The 24,343-nt window shown below is 52.5% G+C and overlaps 1 protein-coding gene across 11 annotated transcripts in view; it reads left to right on the forward strand.

Annotated features, from left to right (window-relative positions):
- LOC309584643 (transcription factor 4-like) overlaps positions 1-24,343 on the forward strand; it is a 155,031-nt gene that overhangs the window by 65,173 nt on the left and 65,515 nt on the right. For 8 of the 11 annotated variants that reach the window (XM_082300790.1, XM_082300785.1, XM_082300789.1 and 5 more), the window contains 3 exons: positions 307-371; positions 15,034-15,160; positions 16,115-16,164. In XM_082300790.1, the coding sequence (XP_082156916.1) occupies positions 307-371; positions 15,034-15,160; positions 16,115-16,164 (242 nt within the window). The remainder of the gene's footprint in view (positions 1-306; positions 372-15,033; positions 15,161-16,114; positions 16,165-24,343) is intronic. The other 3 variants (XM_082300786.1, XM_082300787.1, XM_082300788.1) reach the window with 2 other exon arrangements.

Consider the following 24,343-nt stretch of genomic DNA (forward strand, 5'->3'; position numbering starts at 1 on the left):
GAAGCACATTCCCAGCAGCTCCTGGGTGAGGCTGGAAGCTGGGACATGAAGGGTGCAGCTCCCACCTTCACCCAGCCCCCGGAATTCCATGGAATGCCACTTCCAGGAAGCACAGCCAGGATGAGGGCGTTATTTCCAGGGAAATCGCTAACCCCTTTCTGTGCCTCCCTGCATCCCAGGGTCAGCTGGGCCCGGTTTATCCATGGAGCCGGCCTTGGGAACGAGGGATGACCAGCAGATAAAAAGCTTGGAAAAGCTCCGTATCCGTGATCCATGCATTTATCTGCCCTTTTCCTTCATTCCCAGGTAAAACAGAACGAGGCTCGTACTCCTCATATGGCCGAGATTCCAACTTGCAGGGCTGCCACCAGGTAAGTGCCAATCCCGCGGAAACGGCCTCTTCCCGAGCTTTTCCTGCCGGGATACAGCTCCTAGGGCTGACCTCAGCGCCGCTGGGAGCTGCTGCCCTTTGCGTCCGGCGCGGCATTCCCGCAATCCCGACTGCCGTGGGAAGAGTGAGCCCTGAGCGCGGGATGGCGGCGCCCGAGACCCGGCTTTTCCCGGGATGTGCGGGATGGGCTCGGGGTTGCAGCGAGGGGTGGAAATGGCTGTGGAAATGTGATTTGTTGTCCCTTTTTGTTTGGGGATTGTTGTTGGCGGGAAGTCAAGGCCAGCAGGCTAACGGCGAAGCCTTCCCGAGGGAAGCGCGCCGGAGCTCGGAGAAGGGGAGGACTTGAATGAAAGAATAAAATGCCAGCGGAATACAAAGGTGGAGCGCTTGTGCTTCTGCCTCCCCGCACTCGGAATTTGCATCTTGGGAAGTCTCCGGAGAAATCCCGAGCCTAAAAACGCCATCCGTGGCCAAATTCCGTGCTTTGTTCGCAGACAATTGAGTTTTTAGAGAGACACTTTCCTCGCTCGTTCCAGGAGCGGCGTTAATCACGGCCCTTCGTTCCTACTGCTCCTCCCTTCCCGTGCCCGTGCTTCGGAAAACTATCCCGGCAATGGGATCGCTTCCTAACATTCCCAGCTCTCCAGGCGTCGCATGTGCCAGGAATGATCCCAAGGCAGAGGCGGGACACAGAGCATTTCCCTGTGGGAAAGGGAAGCGCTCCGTCCCGGCTGTTTTTCGGGAATGTGGGGATGGAGGCCATGCCGGTGCGGTGCGGGGATTTGGAACGTTCCGTGGGGAACGAAGTGGGAATGGGAGGAATTTGGGAGGTCCTGGTGGAAGCAGGAGTGCGGCCCTTCCCACCGGCATGGCACGGAGTCGGAATCGCCGGAATCGTTCCCAGAAGGGGTGGATGTGGCCCCTGGGGACGCGGGCAGCGGGGCTGGGGTGGGCTCAGAGGGCTCTTCCAAGAGGAGCCATGCCGGATTCCAGCGGTGCTGGATCCTGAGGTGTGCTCGCACGCCCTGTGGAAAAGCCGGAAGGAAGGATGGGAGCTGCTCCCTGCCAAGGGGAGGCCATTTCCAGGTCATGTTCTTCCCAGCCTTGGAATTCTGGAAGAGTCATGGAATCACTTGGAAGGGGCAGGGCCACTTCCCTTTATCCCAGGTTACTCCAAGCCTGGCCTGGAACATTCCAGGGACGGAGAAAACGCTGGGAGCAGCACCAGGACAAAAACCCATTTCTTTGGGAGTTATCCCGTTCCCTGCCCGTTATCCCAGGAACCCTTCCCACACTCCGGAAGGCGCGAGTGCCGCTCCATCCCTTCCCTTCCCTTCCCTCCCAACAGCTGCTGATGGATGGCGGGATCCAGGCAGCAATTCCCGGGAGTCTCCCGCTCATAATCGAGCCACATCTGCCATGGCGGCGCTGCAGGAAAACAGGCCTTTCTTGGAATTCTACCTGGCCGGGAAAATTCCAGCGGCTCCTCCCGCAGCGCTGCCGTTCCCGAGGATTGGGGACGCGGGATTCATTCCGTTCTCGGGTTAGGAATTCCCTGGGAACTTTCCTTTCGTCCGGTAACTCGGCAAAATTCCTGTAAGGATCGTCATTCCTGCTGCCTTCTCGTGCAAAAGGGACCCAAAGGCGTGGAATAATGGGATTTAGGTGCCTTCGGAGTCCGTCCCAAAGTGGGGTCAGATGGGCCTTTGGAGCAGCTTGGGATAGGGGAAGGGATATGGGATGAGATGATCATTAACATCCTTTCCCACCCGCGCTGTTCCCTGACGGATTTGTCCGTACAGGAATTGTGGGACGGTGTTGTTAGGATTTAAACACTTCTTAAACCTCAGGGACGGGGCAGCCACAGCTTCCGCAGCCATCCTGTGCCCGCCAGGAATTCCTTCCCAGTATTCCCAGTGCTGGAGCTGCCCTTGGCCGTCGCTCCGGCCTGGCATCACCGCGGAGCTCCGGGAGGTTTTCCTTGGAAGGAGCCGCTCCAGCCGTGCTCCGATGGTTCCATGGTTTATCCCGGTGCTTCCTGGCTCCAAAAACAAAGGAGCAGTTCCTTTGGACAAGGAGAGATTGCAGGGAATGGATGAGGATGTGAATCCCCCGAATAATAAAAACCGGGACTAAGTTCTGGGCTGAGCCCGCCTAAAACAAGAATCCTTCTGGTGGCACACGTGACAGGGAGGGATGGAGAGGTGGGAGCATCCCAAAGGATTTGGGGTGGAAGGGATTTAAGGATCATCCAGTTCCACCCCGTGCCATGGCAGGGACACCTTCCCCGCTGTCCCAGGTTATCCCAGCCTGGCCTGGGACACTGCCAGGGATCCAGGGGCAGCCCCAGCTGCTCTGGGAATTCTGTCCCAGCCCCTCCCCACCCTCCCAGCCAGCAATTCCTTCCCCATATCCCCTCTGGCACTGGGAAGCCATTCCCTGTGTCCCATCCCTCCATGCAGTCCCTCTGCAGCTCTCCTGGAGCCCCTTCAGGCCCTGCCAGGGGCTCTGAGGTTTCCCTGGGATCCTTCCTTTTCCTTCCCATCAGGAAGGAATTCCCGGCTGGGAGTGGTGGGCAGAGCTCTGAGGATCCCTGGGAGCGTTTCAGGCCGGGCTGGAACACGCCCCAGGAGCGGGGCCGTCGGTGGTGCCCTGAGCAGTGCCCCGCTGGCTCCCGCTCCGGCAGCCTTGGAAAGCCTGGGGAAGTGCGAATTGTCCCCGAGCGCCGCCCGTTCCCTTCCCGGCGTGCGCGTCCACCTCAAATCAATCACTCGTGGGAGTTGATTCCGCGCTGACCAGTCTTGGACGCGCTTCCCGAAATGATTGATTCCCAGCCCAGCTTTGGAAAACTTGTGAGAAGCTCCATGTGGAGCCGGAGCGGGCGCCCGCTCTGCTGTCCTGGCAGCGCTGGGAATTGGGCAGCGGCTCTTCCCCGCATCCCGGAGCGCATATGGAGCCCTCTGCTCCCTGCCACGCTGTAGGGGCGTGTGGCACCTGCTGGCATCCCGGAGATCCGATGGCACGGACGCCTCGGGAGCGGCGCTTGGGACAGGGCTGGAGGGACAGCAGCGGGCTGGGAGAGGGGATTTGGGTGGGATGTTCCCGGAATTCCTGGCTCTGAGGGTGCGCAGGCACCGCTTTTCCAGGGCGGCCGTGGATACCCCGGGATAGGGGAGGGAGTCCTTGCCTGTGGGAGGGGATGATCCTTAAGGGCCCTCCAAGCCCAGCATTCCATGATTCCCTGATTTCCAGCCATGTTGCTGCTGCTGGGATCGGGCCTCCTCCCAGGAGCATCCCATATTTTCTCTGTGGCAGCTGGAAAAGCTCAGCTTGCCCTCTTCCCATATCCATGGATTTGAACTCGTTTGTTGTCCCATCTCAGGCTCCAGGTGATCCCAGCTTTGTGGTTTTCCCCGGAATTACCGCGGCTTTCGCTTTATCCGCTGCCTCGGGATTCAGCGCTTCCCCTGTGGAGCCGTGCGGGAAGAGCTTGGGAAGAGCAGCCCAGGGAACTCCAAAGGGAGGCACAAAAAGGCAATTCCTGTTGGGAATACCGCCAGTGGCCTTCGTTGGGATGGAACATTCCCTCAAAACTGAACGGGACTTGGGAACGGCAGCCACAGGTCGGCTCTTGCAGCTGCTCAAGCTGGAGTTTTCCAGAGGCCTTTGGGAAAGGCTCTTTGTCTTCCCAGATGAGGAACAGGAAAAGGACGAACAGAAATCCTTGGAGCATTTTGGCCTGGAAGTGCCTTTGGTCTCTCCGAAGTCCTAATGGCGGAATTCCCGGAAAACGCCATCACCTCCGCCGAGCTTTCCCTGTGTTTGCCCATTCCACCAACTCCATCCCTAAAATCAGGAATTGCGCCAGGAAGTCCCTTCTTAGGATGGAGCCGTGGCAGGATATTCCAGCCCGGAGCCAGCTGGAGCTGGGATTTTTGTTGTGAGGTTCTTGGAGCCAAAGTTTTCCGCCGGAAAACTCGGAACTCCTTCAGGGAGCAGGGCTCTTTTTCTGGGATTTGTGGGAATAATTTGCCAGGGAAGCAAGTCCTGGGTGGAACATCCTTAGCTCACCTTGAAGTGCCAAATCCAACAGGGTTCTGGTGGATTTTTCCAGGAGAAATATTCCCAAAATATTCCTTTCTGCCTGTCCTTAGTCCTCCCTCTGTCCCATCCTGGTACCGGCTTGGAAAAGGCTGAAAAATTGGGAATATGGGAATTTCCAGATGTTCAGAACCTCAGCCTGGCCTGAGAATATCCCTGTGGAGAACAGGGATACCAGGATATCCCATAATTCCTCATCCTGACAAAAATCGGGATGAGGTTTTTTCTCCATCCATTCCGATCCATGTTTTCCCCCGTCATTCCATGGCTTCTCCGGGATTTGGGAGTGCATTCATTCATGCAGGAGGTGAACAATGATGGCATATTCCTTGGTTTTCCATGGGAAAGACTGGAATGCAAGGATCGAGGGCTGAGCTCCGGAGGCAGGGAATAAATCCCCGAATGGTTTGTCCTGGAACGGAGCAAACAGAACAAAGGGCGTCAAGTTGGTCTCTTTTCCTCCATGGAGCCCTTCCCAAAAATGCCAATTCCAGGGGAAAATTCGATCTCAGGGAGAAAATTCCATTTTCCCTCCGCAGCTCCCGATTTTCCGCAGTGATTTTAGCAGCTGGGGCTGGATGGGAAGGGAAACCACGTGGAAAATAGGGAAGGGTTGGAATTTCCACGGGGGATTGGGGACAATACTGGGTGGAAATGCCACAGGAGATTTTGAGAGAGAGCTGCCACATTCCCAAAAATCCCAAGGATTGGTAGGAATCCCCATATTGGGAAGAGCTGGAGATTCGGGATGAGAATTGAAAAGCAGAGGATTGGAATCCCAGAAGGAAATATCCAAGGAATGGTTCAGCCCTGGATCTGCTGTGATTTCAGTGGGAAAGTTCAGGAATTGAGGAGCAGTTGGGATGAGGAGGGGAAATCCCGGATCCGGAAGGAGAGAAGGGGACGTGGGAAAAGGGCTGGGAAATAAAATTCCCTCTCGTTCGTTCGGGGCTTTATTCCACCCGGAATGAAGATGATGGTGATGATCAGAACGGGGGCTTAGCTGCCATTCCGCCCAATTCCCGTTGCCTTGGTCGGGAATTTGCTCGGGAAAAGCGGGAGAGCCACGCAGGCTGGGAGCAGCTTGGCACTGGGAGCCGCTCTGCTCATTCAGGTGGGCACCTGGCCGGGCACGGAGCGCACGCATCCCGGCCTGCCGGTTTTCCTGGGAAAAGCCCTCATTAGGGGCGCCGGGAGAGCGGGAGCAGCCGGCTCGGTGGGAACGGCGGGATGGCCGCATCCCAACCCGCATTCCCGGCCGGAGCAGGGGGAACAAAGCAGGGCAGGGAAAGCCGGAGCGTCCGACCGGGAATAATCCCGGGAAGGAGCTTTGATCCCGCAGAATGGCAGGAATTTTAATTGAGCGGCGGCTTGGGAAAGAGCGGGATGTGGCGGCTAAAGGGCGGCAGCAGCTCCCAGGATGCGACAAACAAACGCGGGATAATCCGTGGGGAATGCCCTTCCAAAGGGAATGCTTGCCAACAGGTCTGTGTGGGACGGGAGACGGGGAAAGGCCGGGAGCTCCTGCTCCCTCCGGAGCGCGGCTTCTCCGGGAGAAGGGAATCCCAGGGACGCTCCGAGCCCAAAGCCCTGGCAAGCCTTCGGGAAAGCGGCTTCATCCCTTCCCAGCTCATCCCGCTTTCCTCCCGCCTGCCTTCGGGACCGGATCAACGCCCCAAAAAAATCCGGCAGGGAAAAGAGAATTCCCTGTTTCCCGAGGGATTTTTCCCTGATGCGTGCCTTTGGATTTCGGGTTGCAGGCCCTTGAATGGGGCTCGATTTTAGCAGGGCAGTGCAGCATTTCCGTGGCACCTGTTCCCAGAACAAAGGGAGGGAGAATATCCCGCGTTTTGTGCGGAGCCTCCTCCATCCCAGGCGGGCACGGAAGTGAGCTCCACATAATTTTCCTCTAAACAGCGAAAGCCGAGCTCTGCGGCAGGAACGGCATTTGGCTTTTCCAGGAGGGATAATTTCATTCCCATCTGGATGGGTTTTGTGCATCTTCTCCCTCTCCAGCTCTAATTCTTTGTCTCGTTATTCCCGCTTTGGAGGCAGGAAAATGGGAAGGATGTGGGAACACGCCTAAACATCCAAAATGTTGGCGTTCCTGGCTCCGTGAGGAGAACCCTGGGTTTTCAGGCTTTTGTTGTAGTGCTGGTGTTTGGAATTTTGGGAATTGTTTTGAGCTCCAATCCTGAACTGGTTTTATCTCTGCGGACAAAGGCCCTTGGAAACCTCCTCCTTTTCCTGAGGAATGCGAGCTCTGATCCCGACTAATTCCCGACGCTCCGGAGCTGGGAGCGGGGAGCCTTTGGGAAGGTTTTCCCTGTCCTTGGAACCGAGTGGGAATAGGAAGGAGTTGGGATAAGTGCGGATTTATTTGTATCCTGGTTTCCCTCGCCGGCTGCAGAATTCCCAGTCCAGCAGGAAGATGCGACGGGCGGCCCAGGCCTCTCCCAAAATAACCCCTTGACCTTGATCCCTGTGTTCCCGCGGTGAGCGCAATGGGGGATTTTCCTTTGCCGTGGAAAGCTCCGCAGCTTTTTCCAGAGGAAAAAGTTGGGATGAGGAAGCCGAGGCTCCGGAGGGCGCGCGGCCGCTTTCCTTCCCTCTCCTCTCTTCTCGGAGACTCGGGAAGCGCCGGGCTCGGGCTGCTTCCAGAGGAGCCGCGTTTCGGGATGCATCCCAAGGCTCCCAGCCTTCCCGACATATGGAAGGGCCCGGCCCAGACCCGGCAGCTCTGGCTCTAGGCTGCAGCCCAGGCGTGAGACAAACGCGCGGCTGCAGAGAATTCCCGAGCCCAACGCCGCTCCCTTCCCTGGAATTCCCTCCGTCTGCGGGGAATATTCGCGCCGCACCGACAGCCCTGCCGGCCATTCCCGAAAATCCGCTTTGGTTCCAGGCAATAGTCACAGTAAACCAGGATTTATTGTGGAACGATCCAGAGCATTCCCTAAATCCCACTGGTTTCCCGATAGTCACAGGAAGCCAAGATTCCTGCTGAAGTGATCCCGAACACTCCCTAAATTCCTGCTCTTTTCGGAGAATCATCACAATATTCCCTTGGGAATATTCCCCAAAATCCCATTGATTCCCAAGGATATTCACAGGAAACCCTGGGAAATATTCCCTTGTGAAATGCTCCAAAATATTCCCTAAAATCCCAAATATTCCCTAAAATCCCATTGATTCCCAAGGATATTCACAGGAAACCTTGGGAAATATTCCCTTGTGAAATGCTCCAAAATATTCCCTGAAATCCCAAATATTCCCTAAAATCCCATTGCTTTCTGAGCATATTCACAGGAAACCCTGGGAAATATTCCCTAAAATCCCATTGATTCCCAAGGATATTCACAGGAAACCCTGGGAAATATTCCCTTGTGGAAATGCTCCAAAATATTCCCTGAAATCCCAAATATTCCCTAAAATCCTCTGATTTCCAAGGATATTCACAGGAAACCTTGGGAAATATTCCCTTGTGAAATGCTCCAAAATATTCCCTAAAATCCCAAATATTCCCTAAAATCCCGTTGATTCCCAAGGATATTCGCAGGAAGCCCTGGGAGATATTCCCTTGTGGAAATGCTCCAAAATATTCCCTAAAATCCCAAATATTCCCTAAAATCCCATTGATTCCCAAGGATATTCACAGGAAACCCTGGGAAATATTCCCTAAAATCCCATTGATTCCCAAGGATATTCACAGGAAACCTTGGGAAATATTCCCTTGTGAAATGCTCCAAAATATTCCCTAAAATCCCAAATATTCCCTAAAATCCCATTGATTCCCAAGGATATTCGCAGGAAACCTTGGGAAATATTCCCTTGTGAAATGCTCCAAAATATTCCCTAAAATCCCAAATATTCCCTAAAATCCCATTGATTCCCAAGGATATTCACAGGAAACCCTGGGAAATATTCCCTAAAATCCCATTGATTCCCAAGGATATTCACAGGAAACCTTGGGAAATATTCCCTTGTGGAAATGCTCCAAAATATTCCCTAAAATCCCATTGATTCCCAAGGATATTCACAGGAAACCCTGGGAAATATTCCCTTGTGGAAATGCTCTAAAATATTCCCTGAAATCCCAAATATTCCCTAAAATCCCATTGATTCCCAAGGATATTCACAGGAAACCCTGGGAGATACTCCCTTGTGGAAATGCTCCAAAATATTCCCTAAAATCCCAAATATTCCCTAAAATCCCATTGCTTTCTGAGCATATTCACAGGAAACCTTGGGAAATATTCCCTTGTGGAAATGCTCCAAAATATTCCCTAAAATCCCAAATATTCTCTAAAATCCCACTGATTTCCAAGGATGTTCCACTCTTAGCTGGGAAATGCTCCCAGACATTCCCTAAAATTCAGTTCTCCGGGACATTCCCAACATCCCTGGCAGTTCTGGCCTCTCTTCCTTCCTCATTCCCAATTATCCTGCAGTATCCCATCGATTCATTCCCAAGCTTTTCCGCCGCTGCAGGTGTTGTTTACCAGCGGAGCCGGTGGATATTGTCCGTGAAAGCACGGATAGCGGGAAAGCGGCACCGGGGGGATTGTGGGAGCGGGATGGGAGGATGGAGAGGGTGTGGGATGAGATGTGGGATGAGATGTGGGATGAGGGCTGTGGGATGAGATGTGGGATGAGATGTGGGATGAGATGTGGGATGAGATGTGGGATGAGTGCTCGGGCTTGGGCACCAGGAGCTGTTCCATGGGCAGGGTTTGTGGCCATTGGAGCGCCCATCCCGAGCGCTGGGGATGGATCCCGGCTCTGCCCAGGGATGGATCCCGGTTCGGTGCCCAGGGATGGATCCCAGCTCGGTGCCCAGGGATGGATCCCGGCTCTGCCCAGGGATGGATCCCGGCTCGGTGCCCAGGGATGGATCCCGGCTCTGCCCAGGGATGGATCCCGGCTCTCTCCAGGGATGGATCCCGGCTCGGTGCCCAGGGATGGATCCCAGCTTGGTGTCAAGGGATGGATCCCAGCTCGGTGCCCAGGGATGGATCCCAGCTCTGCCCAGGGATGGATCCTGGCTCAGTGCCCAGGGATGGATCCCAGCTCGGTGCCCAGGGATGGATCCCAGCTCAGTGCCCAGGGATGGATCCCAGCTTGGTGTCAAGGGATGGATCCCGGCTCGGTGCCCAGGGATGGATCCCAGCTCTGCCCAGGGATGGATCCTGGCTCAGTGCCCAGGGATGGATCCCGGTTCAGTGCCCAGGGATGGATCCCAGCTCGGTGCCCAGGGATGGATCCCAGCTCGGTGCCCAGGGATGGATCCCGGTTCAGTGCCCGGGGATGGATCCCGGCTCAGTGCCCAGGGATGGATCCCAGCTCAGTGCCCAGGGATGGATCCCGGTTCGGTGCTCAGGGATGGATCCCAGCTCAGTGCCCAGGGATGGATCCCGGTTCAGTGCCCAGGGATGGATCCCGGCTCGGTGCCCAGGGATGGATCCCAGCTCGGTGCCCAGGGATGGATCCCGGTTCAGTGCCCAGGGATGGATCCCTGCTCAGTGCCCAGGGATGGATCCCGGCTCGCTCCCCACGGCCTCGGGAGCGTTTTGCAATGCCGCCGGCTGGCGAGCAGCCATCCATCCATCCATCCATCCATCCATCCATCCATCCATCCGTCCGTCCATCCCGAGACGCTTTTCCCCGCGGGGAGCGCCGGAGTCGGGAATTTCGCAGCCCGCGCTGTGCCGGGCCGCTCGGGAAGGCGCCGGAGCGGCCCCGCTTCCCACGAGGAATTCTTTGGGCGCCGCGCGTTCCCAGTGCGCAGCGGGTTAAGCCGGGAACGGGGGCACAGCCATAATTGGCCTATTTAGGGCTCATTTGCATGTGAATGGGGCGGCAGCGAAGCAGCACTAAGGCTGTTGTGAGTGACACGGTGATTAGAATTTCGATTAGGGAAAACACATTCCCTCCTTTCCGAGGCCGCTAATTGCTCCGCTCGCCGAAAGTTGATTGCGAGGCGGCCCCGGAAAGTTGGGAATTCGGGGGGCAGCGCGCTGCGCCCGGGCTGCTGCGGGAAGTCGGGGCCGCGCCGGCCGCGGGTCGGTGCCGCGCCCCCGGAGCCCGCGGAGCGCACCCGGAGCGCACCCGGAGCCCGCGGAGCGCACCCGGAGCCCGCGGAGCGCACCCGGAGCCCGCGGAGTGCACCCGGAGCCCGCGGAGCGCACCCGGAGCGCACCCGGAGCCCGCGGAGCGCACCCGGAGCGCACCCTGGGCCCACCCGGAGCGCACCCGGAGCCCGCGGAGCGCACCCGGAGCCCGTCGAGCGCTCCCGGAGCCGCGCTCTCCGCCCTTCCCCGTCCGCGCCCGGCGTTCGTGCCGCGCTCCCTGCGGCTCCTCCGCCGCTGCCCGCGGATCCCACGGGCGGCCCCGGCGTTAGGGACGGCCCGGGCGGGCCCGGCTCGGCCGCAGCTCGGGGCCGGCCGGAGCGCTTTGGGTGCTGGGTGTCGTTTTGGGGTGGCTCCGCTGTGCGCGATGCGGCTCCGCGGCTTTTCTCCCCGGCCTCCGGTGGCTCGGTGTCCGTGACTCCGTGCGTTCCGTGTGCTGTAGGTCGGGTTTGCCATCCCCGGTGCCCTGTGGGCGTTGAGCACGGGCTGGACTCCGTGCGTTCCATGTGCCGCGCTTTGGAATTGGATATTGCATTCCTTGGATTGGCTGACTAGGTTGTGTGTTCGATCCTTCTTACCTGTGTAACACATCCTAGGTATTTAACACACTGCAGGTATTTAATGCATTCTATTTCATATATATATAAAGTACATTATAGGTGTTTAATGCATTCTATTTTATATATATAACACATTATAGGCGTTTAGTACATTCTATTTAATATATATATATAAAATACATGATAGGTGTTTAATACATTCTATTTAATACATATATAATACATTATAGGTGTTTAATACCTTCTATTTAATATATATACATTCTATTTAATATATAATACATTACAGGTGCTTAATGCACTCTGTTTAATATATATACAACACATTATAGGTGTTTAATACCTTCTATTTAATATATATATAATACATTATAGGTGTTTAATACCTTCTATTTAATATATATATATAATACATTATAGGTGTTTAATACATTCTATTTAATATATATAACACATTATAGGTGTTTAAGACCTTCTATTTAATATATATATAATACATTATAGGTGTTTAATACATTCTATTTAATATATATATAATACATTATAGGTGTTGAATACATTCTATTTAATATATATAACACATTATAGGTGTTTAATACATTCTATTTAATATATATACATTCTATTTAATACATAATATATAATACATTATAGGTGTTTAAGACCTTCTATTTAATATATATACATTCTACTTAATATATAATACATTATAGGCATTTAATACCTTCTATTTAATATATATAATACATGATAGGTGTTTAAGACATTCTATTTAGTATATATACATTCTATTTAATATATGATATATAGTACATAATACATGATAGGTGTTTAATACATTCTATTTAATATATATATATAAAATACATGGTAGGTGTTTAATGCATTCTATTTAATATGTATAATACATGATAGGTGTTTAACACATTCTATTTAATATATATAATACATTATAGGCATTTAATACCTTCTATTTAATATATATAATACATTATAGGTGTTTAAGACATTCTATTTAGTATATATACATTCTATTTAATATATGATATATAGTACATAATACATGATAGGTGTTTAATACATTCTATTTAATATATATATATAAAATACATGGTAGGTGTTTAATGCATTCTATTTAATATATATAATACATTATAGGTGTTTAACACATTCTATTTAATATGTATAATACATTATAGGCATTTAATACCTTCTATTTAATATATATAATACATGATAGGTGTTTAACACATTCTGTTTAATATATATACATTCTGTACAATATATAATGCATAATAGGCATTTAATACCTTCTATTTAATATATAATGCATGATAGGTGTTTAATACATTCTATTTAATGTATAATACATAATACATGATAGGTGTTTAAGACCTTCTGTTTAATACATAACATGTAACACACGATCAGTATGTAACACATTGTATGTTCAATACATTGTATGTGCTATACATTGTGTATTCATGCCCCATCTGTGAGTACATTAGAGATAAAATACATTATCTATATCATGCACCATGGATATTTCATACGTTGTACATGAATCCATTCTAGATATTTAATACATTCTGTCCATGGAAAAGATTATATTTAGCACATTATGTATGATACATTATCTATTTAAGACGTTGTAGATATAATACCTTACATATTAGTACATTGTAGATATTTAATACATTATGTATTAAATACATGATAGATAATAAATACATTCCAGGTAATGCACTGTATAGCTAATACATTAGAATATTTAATACATTATACAGAGTACATTTTATATTAATATATTATATATAATACACCAGTAATACATTATCTATAAGACATGCTATTGAACACATTTGATATTTAATCCATTATAGATATCTAATACATTATATATAGGCCATTATCTATTTAATACATTGCATATAAAATACATTAATACATGATCTATTTAATACATTATGTATAAAATTCACTATTTAATACATTGTCTATAATACCTTATCCATAGTCCAGCATGCATTTAATACATTATCTATATGATACACTACTTAATACATGATCTCTAACACAGTATCTGTTTAACACATTACCTATTTAATACATTGTCTATATGATACACTATTTAACACACTATAATACATTGTATTTCATACATTAGCTATTTAATACTTTATGGGTATCTAATATATTATCTGTAATGCATTATCCCTAGTACAGTATGCATTTAATGCATTACATGATACACTCTTTCATACATTCACACATTACCTATTTAATACATTATCTATATGATACACTATTCCATGCATTATCTCTAATACATTATACATAGAACAGGATGCATTTAATACATTATCTATATGATACACTATTCCATGCATTATCTCTAATACATTATACATAGAACAGGATGCATTTAATACATTATCTATATGATACACTATTCCATACGTTATCTCTAATACATTATACATAGAACAGGATGCATTTAATACATTATCTATATGATACACTATTCCATACGTTATCTCTAACACATTATTTAGTACATTATAGATACCTAATACATTATCCATAACACCTTACCCACAGTACAGTATGCAGCTGATACATTATCTATATGATACACTAACACCTTATCTCTAACACCTTACCCACAGTACAGTATGCATTCAATACATTATCTATACGATACACTAATACCTTATCTCTAACACCTTATCTCTAGCCCCACAAGCAGTACAGTATGCATTCAATGCATTATCTATATGATACACTAATACCTTATCTCTAACACCTTATCTGTAACACCTTCCCCACAGTACAGTATGCATTCAATACATTATCTATACGATACACTAATACCTTATCTCTAACACCTTATCTCTAACCCCACAAGCAGTACAGTATGCATTCAATGCATTATCTATACAATACACTAATACCTTATCTATAACACCTTATCCATAGTACAGCATACATCTAATACATTATCTATATGATACACTATTTAATACCTTATCTCTAATACCTTATCTATAACACCCTGTACACAGTACAGTATGCATTCAATACATTATCTATACGATACACTAATACCTTATCTCTAACACCTTATCTATAACACCCTGTACACAGTACAGTATGCATTCAATGCATTATCTATATGATACACTAATACCTTATCTCTAACACCTTATCTGTAACACCTTACCCACAGTACAGTATGCATTCAATGCATTATCTATATGATACACTAATACCTTATCTCTAACACCTTATCTATAACACCCCACAAGCAGTACAGTATGCATTCAATGCATTATCCATATGAGCCGGTCTCCGTTTGCCGTATCACAGCTCTGCTTGCTGCACCTCACACCTCTTTCAGGCTTTAGATCCTCGTCCGTGCCTTTCCCATCCGCGTTACCGCGGCCGAAGCCCTGATGCGTTTCCTCCCCGCATCCTTTTCCCGAGGCAGCGGAGCCTCCTTCTCCCCAGGGAGGATTTTGGGGGGTTCGGCGGCCGGCATTTCACTGCTCGGAAATCCCAGCAGCACAATTCCCTCCGAGCGCCCCGGCAGAGCTCCCAAACTTTCCCGGGCGCCGCAATTCCCGGCGCTGGGAAGGAGCGCGGGATTCCTCCTTTTCCCGGCCTTTGGGCGCCGCTCCCTGAGTGGGAATTGCGGTGGTGTCTCCTTTAACGCGGCGCCAGGCGCTCGCCGCCTGCTCCGCGCTCCCGAGCGCTCATTCCCGGGTTATTTTTAGGGCTGGGAAGGAGCTAATGATGAGGGAAGTGCGGATTCGGGGCCGGCCTTGCCCACAGCTCTGTGTGTCTGTCCCCGCAGCAGAGCCTGCTCGGAGGGGACATGGAGCTGGCCACCCCCGGGGCGCTGTCCCCCAGCAAGCCGGGCTCCCAGTACTACCAGTACGCCGGCAGCGCCCGCCGGAGACCCCTGCACGGCTCCTCCATGGGTGAGTCATTCCCAGTTCCCATCCCTGCCGCCTTTATCCCGCTTCCCGTGCTCCCAGTACCCCAGAGACCCCTGCACGGCTTCCCCGTGGACAGTCATTCCCAGTTCCCATCCCTTTATCCCACTCCCAGTGCTCCCAGTGCTCCCAGTACCCCAGAGACCCCTGCACGGCTCCCCCGTGGACAGTCATTCCCAGTTCCCATCCCTTTATCCCACTCCCAGTGCTCCCAGTGCTCCCAGTACCCCGGAGACCCCTGCACGGCTCCCCCGTGGACAGTCATTCCCAGTTCCCATCCCTTTATCCTGCTCGCAGTGCTCCCAGTGCTCCCAGTGCTCCCAGTGCTCCCAGTGCTCCCAGTACCCCAGAGACCCCTGCACGGCTCCCCCGTGGACAGTCATTCCCAGTTCCCATCCCTTTATCCTGCTCCCAGTGCTCCCAGTGCTCCCAGTGCTCCCAGTGCTCCCAGTACCCCAGAGACCCCTGCACAGCTCCTCCGTGGGTAGTCATTCCCAGTTCCCATCCCTTTATCCTGCTCCCAGTGCTCCCAGTGCTCCCAGTGCTCCCAGTATGCCGGGGGCAGTGTCTGCCGGCGGCCCCTGCGCGGCTCCTCTGGGGCTGAGTGATTCCCTGTTTCCCCCCATCCCACCTCATCCCGCTGCAGGATGTTTGGGAAGCAGCACACGGAGCCCTCTCCTGGGCCGTTCCTCCGGGCTTATCCAGCCTTCCAGATTCCCTTTTTTTTCCCGAGCCCGCAGCACCAAATCCAAGTTTTAATTCCCCGAGTTCCACCAGAAATCACATCCCAACCCTTTATCCTTGGAATTCTTTATTCTCCAGTGTTACTCCTTTACTGCGGCGACATCCCTGTGGGCACAGGGAAAACCTTTGGGAAAAACCCCTTCCGTCCCACCCAAATCCCGATGTCTAATCCCCCTTTTTCTCCCTTCCTTCCAGAAGTTCAGACAAAGAAAGTTCGGAAAGTTCCTCCGGGTTTGCCCTCCTCCGTAAGTACCGCGGCTGCTCGGGAGCTTTGTTTGGGATCAGGGATGGCAGGAGCCCATTCCCAGGGGATGAGGCTCGGGAAAAGGTAAGGAACGTTGGGCTCCTTCGCGGGGCCGACCGACGGATCTGCGGCGGGAAGGACGGACCGGGAATTGCCGGGAATGGGCCGGCGTGCGGGAGGGCGGCTCCCGGATCCCAGCAGGATTCCGGCAGGGCCGGGGGTTCCGGCTGCCAAGCGCTGCCAGCCAGGTGTTGCCAGAGGCTCCTTAATGCCGCTGTTGCCCCCGAATTTTGGGAATATCGCCGATCCCTCCGTTTGGCGGGGATTCCAGGCACCGTCCGGCTCGTTTTTCCGTGTTTTCCTGGAATTCTCGTGGTTTTCCGTCAGGAGTTGCTGCCTTGCTTTGCTTCCGCGGGCTCCTTTGTTCCGTGGTCCAAATAACGATTCCGTTCATTTCATCTTTTGGACGAGTTCCTTGCGGGATTTTTCCCAAAAAAGCTGCGCTGAGGTGCTTGACATCCTTTCAAATCCATTAAAATCCGTGGAAAAGCGAGGCTGGGCAGGAAAACATCCGACATTTCGGTCGCTACGGCACCAAATTAGGGCGGAAAAGTGCATTTTGTTGGATTTGTGTAATTCCAGTTCTGTTTCTTTATCACTTTAGAAGTACGTTCAGCCTCATTTGCATATCATGTCGGTATCGATGGCTTCATTTGCATATCATTCTGATATCGATACCAGCCTCATTTGCATATCATGTTGATAGCGGTATCAAATCAACCCCTCGGGGGGGGGGGGGAATTTTCCCTTTCCTCCCAGAGAAATCCTTTTATTTGAGCTCCAGATCTGGTTATTAGCAGCAATTAATCACGGAAAATAGATAATTAATTAATATCAGAGGAGATAAAAATTAATCAAATGGATTGGACGGTGTTATCCCAAATCCAGGGAAATTTGCAGCTGGGAAACGGGAATCTGGAATCGAAACAATGACGAAGTTCTTGGAGTGGCTGGGCTAAATTCTTCTCGTTAATAACCGCTTTCTAATTAACAAAGTGTAATTAAAAAGGGGAAAATACACATCAGCATCCTCATTTAATCCCAGGGATTCATCAAACCCTGCTCCCATTAATCCCACATCTTTTTCCAGTGGCTAAAATCCGGGAATTCTCAAGGGAAAGCCCAAATAAATTAATAAGATTGATTGATTGATTGATTAATTAATAGGAATTCTTTTCATTCAAAATGAAATCCCACCGTGTGTTTGGGATTTCTTTCCCTCAGTGCTTCGCCTTCAATGGGAACTCGAAATCCTTGGAATTATTTCGTCAGCCAATGGCACGGGAATTCCGGTATGGAAGCCGTTCCTGGGTACTCGAATGCCACGGAATTGGTTCTTGTAGGAATTCAGGGATGAAAATCCGGGTCCTGCCGGGTGCAGGAAGGCGTTCCCTGCTTCTGGTGGGAACTGGGACTTTAAGTGCAAATGGAGGGGGTTGGGGTGTTTGTTCTTCCTAGATGCCGGAATCACCTCTGGAACGTGGGATTTCGTTTGGAGACAGGAATGGACGGGCGTCCTCGGTGGACGGGCTGGGAATATTCCCGGGTTTCTGGGGAAAGGGGGATGTGGAGGGTGGGGTTTGTGCCGGGAGCACGGGGTGGAACGCGGCGGTTCTCGGGGACTCCTTCGGCGCTGGCTCGTGGCAATTCCAAGGATGAGCGGGAATAAACGAGCGCAGTAAACAATGGAAGCAACTGGCCGGAAAATCCGGAATTCCAGGTGGATTCGGGGAGGGATGCCAGGCCAGGATTCGCTGCAATCCCCGCGTGGGATCCCAAACTTGCTGTGGCTGTGTCCCTCAGCCCCCGGGCGGTTTTCCCGCTTTCCCGCTCTCCCTGGGAGCGCTCCGGGTGCTGGGACCGGCTTTATCCGGCGCATTCCCGGGAGGGAGGCGTGGGATCGCTGCTCCCGGATCCTCCAGCCCCAACTGCTCAGCGTTTTGGGGAGTGTTGCTCCATGCTGGTTCTGCTGGGAGCTTCCCGAGAGTCGTGGAAAGGATCCGCAGGGATCCAGCTCCCGGCCCTGCCAGGACAATCCCACAGTTCCCAAATCCCGCCGTGTGCTTCGTCCAGCTGCTGCTCCCTGAGCTCCGGTGCCGTGACCGCTTCCCCGGGAATCCTGCTCCAGAGCTGCCCTTTCCCTAAAATCCAGCCGAGGGAGGGCGCAGGGGGGGCGATCCCAGTCCTTGAGGAGCACTGGGATGGGGTGAAGTGTCCGTGGGACTTCCTGGGGACAGATCCAAGGAAAAGAGGGAAAACGGGAGGGAAAGCCTGGAGGCCCCTCCCAGTGGAGTCATTTTAAGGGAGATGAAAAGGTCTGGAAATTCCAGTTACAGCAATTTAGGGAATTTGAAGGCACGGGATGGCTGCAGCAAGGAAGAGCCCCTGGGAAGAGATGCGGATGCTCCAGTGGATGGGTGGGTTTTCCTGGGAAACTGACCCACTTTGGGATAGTGGAGTATTGTGGATTCCCAAGAAATCCGTCTGCCTGTAATCCCGGAGTTTTTGCGGCGAGGGATTAGTGGGATTTGGTTTAGCTGGGACAGAGACTCCCTCTTCAGCGCGCCGTGGGAAGTGCACGAGCTTTCAGGAAGGACTTGCCCAAAAAATTCCTGCAGAATGCCAGCCGGGAGCTTCTCGGGAATGCTTTTAAGGAAGTTCTTGGAAATTTGGAGGGAAAGCAGCTCAGTGGGAATGGGGTTGGTTCCTTGGGATGAAAGAGGGGTCCAGGAAATCCCTTTGCTAGAAAGAAATATTAATTAAGTCCAATTAAGAACGCTTGCAATCCATAGGAATCCCATCCCCAGTTTTCCATGATTTATTGCTCCGGTTCTTGATAATCCCATTTTCCTTCGGGAATTACGCTGAGTTTCCCGAGTGGAGAACCCCGTGCTTCATGAAGGATATTAATTCCTACCTCGGCTCAGGCTTTTCCCATGGATTTGGGATAGGACGGCTCCTGATTGACTGGATCCCAATCAATGGATTCCTTGAAGGGTTCCTTCCCTTTCAGGACGGATCGGACATGCTGGGATCAGGGTGGGAGAGCGGGATGCTGAGGAAGGAATTTCCCTGGAACAGAGAAGCCCTTCCCAGTATCCCACCCATCCCTGCTCTTTCCCAGTGGGAAGCCATTCCCTGTGTCCCGCCCCTCCCCAGCTCTCCTGGAGCCCCTTCAGGCTCTGGAGAAGGCTCCGAGGTCTCCCCGCAGCCAGAAGGGGCTTTGCTCATTCGGGAATTTTGGGGAAGGTTTGCAGGAACGGGAGCAGAGCTGGGAACAGGACTGGGAGCAGGCCTGGAAGCGGGAGCCACACCGGGAGTGGGAGCTGACCCGGGATGAGGATTAGGAGCAGGAGCAGAACCAGGAGTGGGACCAGGAGCAGGAGCAGAACTGGAATTAGGACCAGGATTAGCACCAGGAGCAGGATGGGAGTTGGAAGCAGGAGCAGAACTGGGATTCAGACTGGGATTAGGACCAGGAACAGAACTAGGATTAGAAGCAGGATTAGGGGCAGGAGCAGGATGGGAACTGGAGCAGCTCCCATTCCCCCTCCCCATCCCATTCCCCCTCTCCATCCCATTCCCTCTCCATCCCATTCCCCCTCTCCATCCCATTCTCTCTCCATCCCATTCCCTCTCCATCCCATTCCCTCCCCATCCCATTCCCCTTCTCCATCCCATTCCCCCTCTCCATCCCATTCCCTCTCCATCCCATTCCCCCTCTCCATCCCATCCCCTCTCCATCCCATTCCCCCTCCCCATCCCATTCCCTCTCCATCCCATTCCCTCCCCATCCCATTCCCCTTCTCCATCCCATTCCCTCTCCATCCCATCCCCTCTCCATCCCATCCCCTCTCCATCCCATTCCCCTTCTCCATCCCATTCCCCCTCTCCATCCCATTCTCTCTCCATCCCATTCCCCTTCTCCATCCCATTCCCCCTCTCCATCCCATTCCCTCTCCATCCCATTCTCCCTCTCCATCCCATTCTCTCTCCATCCCATTCCCCCTCTCCATCCCATTCCCTCTCCATCCCATTCCCTCTCCATCCCATCCCCTCTCCATCCCATCCCCTCTCCATCCCATCCCCTCCCCATCCCATTCCCCCTCTCCATCCCGTTCCCATCTGCCGGAGCGTCTCTGCCCCAATTCCCGGTGCGTTTTCCCGGTGCTCTCCCGAGCCCCTCCGGCACGGGCGGCCTTTCCCGGTTCATTTGGGATTCTGCGGAGGGTGTTTTTGCGGGAAGCACGCGCTTCCCTCGCTGACCCCGGAGCATCTGTTAGGATTATTTTTTTTCGAGTCCTCCCTTGGCATTGGGGAAGTGTGAACGGCGCCGGGATGTGCCGGATGCTATTTCGGGATATTTATGATCACCTCTTGCTTCCTCGGGGGAAAGTGTGCCGGGAGTTTTTTCTTCCCGAGCAGCCAGGGAAGCGCTGGGATGAGGAAACAGATTGCCTCCAACATGTGCTTCCTGTGACAGTAAAAAGAACAAATCCCGTGGAACGCGGGATAATTTATTCGGGAACGGCGATGCTTCAGGCCCGGCCTACCCAAAAATCCGGAATCGCTTCCGAAATTCCATTTAAATCCCAACAGCTGGGCCCCTTGCTGTTGGTTTTCCCTTTGGCTCCCCGCTTTTCCCACTGCAATCGGGCAAATCGGAGCAGTGGATGCTCTTTCCCGGTCCTCGAAGCGCTCGGAATCCAGGAATCACGAAGGAGTTCCTCTCCGGAGGGATCCTGGAATCACGGCATGGAATCGCAGCCTCCCAGGACGGTTTGGGTCGGAAGGGATTTCAAAGATCCTCCTGGGGGCAGGGACACCTTCTGCTATCCCGGGGTGCTCCAGGCCCCGTCCGGCCTGGCCCTGGGCACTTGCCACGGGCAATCCCACACGGATTGCGGGATAGCGCTGCTCCGGAGGGAGCCTGAGGCCCCATTCCCTTCCGCGCTGCCCGGCTGCATTCCAGCCCGGCTCGGGGCTCCTGGGAGCTTCCCAAGGCTCTCCCAGCTCGCTCCCGGCTTCCCGGGATCAGCCTCAGAGCCGTGTGGGGACGGAAGTGACTTATCCATGGAAATGGGGCTGACAGGGATCTTGGCAACATCCTGAATTATTTGCCTTCCCTGCTGGGGGTGGGAGCTGCTCCGGATGGGAGCTGGGGCGATATTCCCGGAGAAATGGCTGCTTCCATTGGCACGGCTGTTCTGCTGGGAAGCGCAGCTGGGAGGGAATGAAAGGCACTTTGTGGCCGCCCTCAGCCCTTGGATTTTCCCACCTTTCCAGAAGATTCCCTAAACACTGGAGCCGCTCGGGTGCCGGCAGAGGGGGGGAGGTTGCATCCCTGCCATTCCAGGGGGGCGGAAGGGAGTTCAGAGAGCCTTGGGATGGGCACAGAGCCGTTCCCAAAAGGAGCACAATCCCTCAAAAATGACCAGGCGGGTTTCGGTTGCCGGCTCCGGAATGCAGCCGGTCGGATAATGAGTGCACATCTCCCAAGACTTCCCGAGATTCTGGTCTCATTCCCAATTTTCCCATTCCCTCGCCATGAAAGGGAATATTTCGGAGCCGTCTCCGTTGCAACAGGTTCCCAAAGATTTCCCGGAATCCGCAGGTTTCCCCCCAAAACTTCCCGTTTTGCTCCCGTTTGGAATGTTCTGTTTGTGCAAAAATTTGGAGAATCACCATAAGGGCTTCTTTGCATTTTTAATTTAGTAACTAACATATGAATACATTTGCATATTAATGAGTTGCAGATTAAATCATGCATACATAATTGCCTCCTTACTGTGTTTAATGTTTGTCAAAATCTCCAGCCCGGGTTTGATGGATGGTGGATGAAAGATTCCAATTTGAGCTACCCTTGGAAGCGGCGGCGCCGTTCCGAGGAGCGGGAATTCTCCCCGGCCATCCCGGATCCCGCGGAAAACCAAAAATATCCCAGGAAAAGGGGTGCCTGTCCCTCTTCCCGGGGTTTTTTTTTTGCCTTCCGCCGAGCGCTTTCCTATTCATAATCATTAATGCATCTCCTAATTATGCAGCATATGTCTGTTAACCCCTTCCCCGCCGCGCCGCCCTCCGCCGGGAAGCGGCCCGGAGCTCTTCCCCCCTCCCTCACCACCCGGCCCTTGGCTTCTGCTCCACGTTTCGGGAATGGTTTTTGGGAAGAGCCGCTCCGGGAAGCCGGGCCGTTGCGAAGGCAGAGGGAATTGCTCCCGACAAGCAGGCCGGGAACGCCGCGTGCCCTGCGGCGCCGCGTGTCCCGGCATCCTCCCGGGGCCCTTCCAGCCTGGAAGCAGCTCCTGGACACCGCTCCCGGCAGAAAACCGGGATTTTGGCCGGGTTGCTGGGATTCCGCGGAGTTCCGGAAGCGCCTCTTGGTTTGGGCCATGGCTGTGAGGGCCTGAAATTGCTGCTTTTAATGGCAGGTGGATTTTGATGGGATTGGGGATTTTCTGGAGCTCCCAAAGGACAGGGAATGCTCCTGGAAAATCCCAGGAAGTGGCTGGGCTGGATTTATCGGGAGATCTCCTTCCGTCCTCGGTATGGACGGAAAGAACCCGCGTGGAATCGTGGAGTCCTTTAGGATGCGAGGCCTTTCCAGACCAATCCGTGTCCCCAGGTGCCACATCCACAGGGCTTGAAATCCCTCTGGGAATGGGGGCGGCCTTTCCCGACTACCCTGGCGGGATTGGGTTCATCCCAGTGGGATTGGCTTTTCCTGAAGGCCGGAATAGCGAATCGTTCTCCGGCAGCCTCCGATCCGTGGCACAGCATCGACACCGAGGACTCGGATGCTTCCAGAGTGGGAATCTCCCGATCCATAAGCAACCCCCCGTGCCCTGGGAACGTGTATGAAGAGAGCCTTAAATGCGTTTCCCGTCCTTTCCCATCGGGAATGTTCCAGGAGAATTGCTGGCTCTGGCTGGGTGAAGCCTTGGCTTGGTTTCTGGAGCTGGAGCTTCCATACACTGAGCCAGCGCCTCTCCCAAAATTTAGGGAATGTTGGGGTGGGTTGATCCTGCCTCGCCATTCCCATTCCCATTTCCAGATAGAAGAGATGAAGGAGAGGAATTGGGAAGTGGCAGAGAAGTTGGGAAAGGCTGCTGGGGACAGCTCTGCCTGGGATTCCGGAATTCCTCCCATCTGGGCATTCCAAGCCCCGCAGCGGGGTTCGGAACAGCCCAAGGATGGCGTTATCCAAGGCCCCTGGACTTGGAGGAGTTCCAACATTTTCCTGTGAGCCGGGGGAATTCGGGGCTGGAATCTCGGCATCCATCGGGAGAGCCGAGCAAGGAGAGCGCTCGCAGCTCCCTGGGTGCTGCTCTTCCCAAAGTTTCCATCCTGGAATTCTTAGTGGGAAAGCAGGGATCCATTCCCTGTCCTCCTTCTCCTCCTCCCTCTTTTCCTTCTCCTCCATATCCAATCAAAACCTGGCATTGGGAAGAGGTGAGGGCGAGAATATTCCCGATGTAACTGACAGGAATTTTGGGAGTTCTGGCATTGAGAAGGGTTTTCCATCCCTTTCGGCCGGTTTTGGCACCCGTTGACCCGGAACCTTTGGGAATTCTTTGGATTCGCCATTCCAAACATGACCTTGTGAGCTCGACAGCCTCATCCTTCCAATCCCGGTTATCCCAGTGAGGAACCCTTCCAATCCCGGTTATCCCGGTGAGGAACCCTTCCAATCCCAGTTATCCCAGTGAGGAACCCTTCCAATCCCGGTTATCCCAGTGAGGAACCCTTCCAATCCCGGTTATCCCGGTGAGGAACCCTTCCAATCCTGGTCTTCCTGGTGAGGAACCCTTCCAATCCCAGTTATCCTGGTGAGGAACCCTTCCAATCCCGGTTATCCCAGTGAGGAACCCTTCCAATCCCAGTTATCCCAGTGAGGAACCCTTCCAATCCCGGTTATCCCAGTGAGGAATGGGACAAACCCTTCCAATCCCAGTTATCCCAGTGAGGAACCCTTCCAATCCCGGTTATCCCAGTGAGGAATGGGACAAACCCTTCCAATCCCAGTTATCCCAGTGAGGAGTGGGACAAACCCTTCCAGTCCCGGTTTTCCCACCCCAATGGAAGCTCCCGCCCATCCCGGTTTCCCCACGAGGGATCCCCGT

This window comes from Coloeus monedula (genome assembly GCF_965178545.1).
Source record: "Coloeus monedula genome assembly, chromosome: W".
In the NCBI taxonomy this organism is placed as follows: domain Eukaryota; kingdom Metazoa; phylum Chordata; class Aves; order Passeriformes; family Corvidae; genus Coloeus; species Coloeus monedula.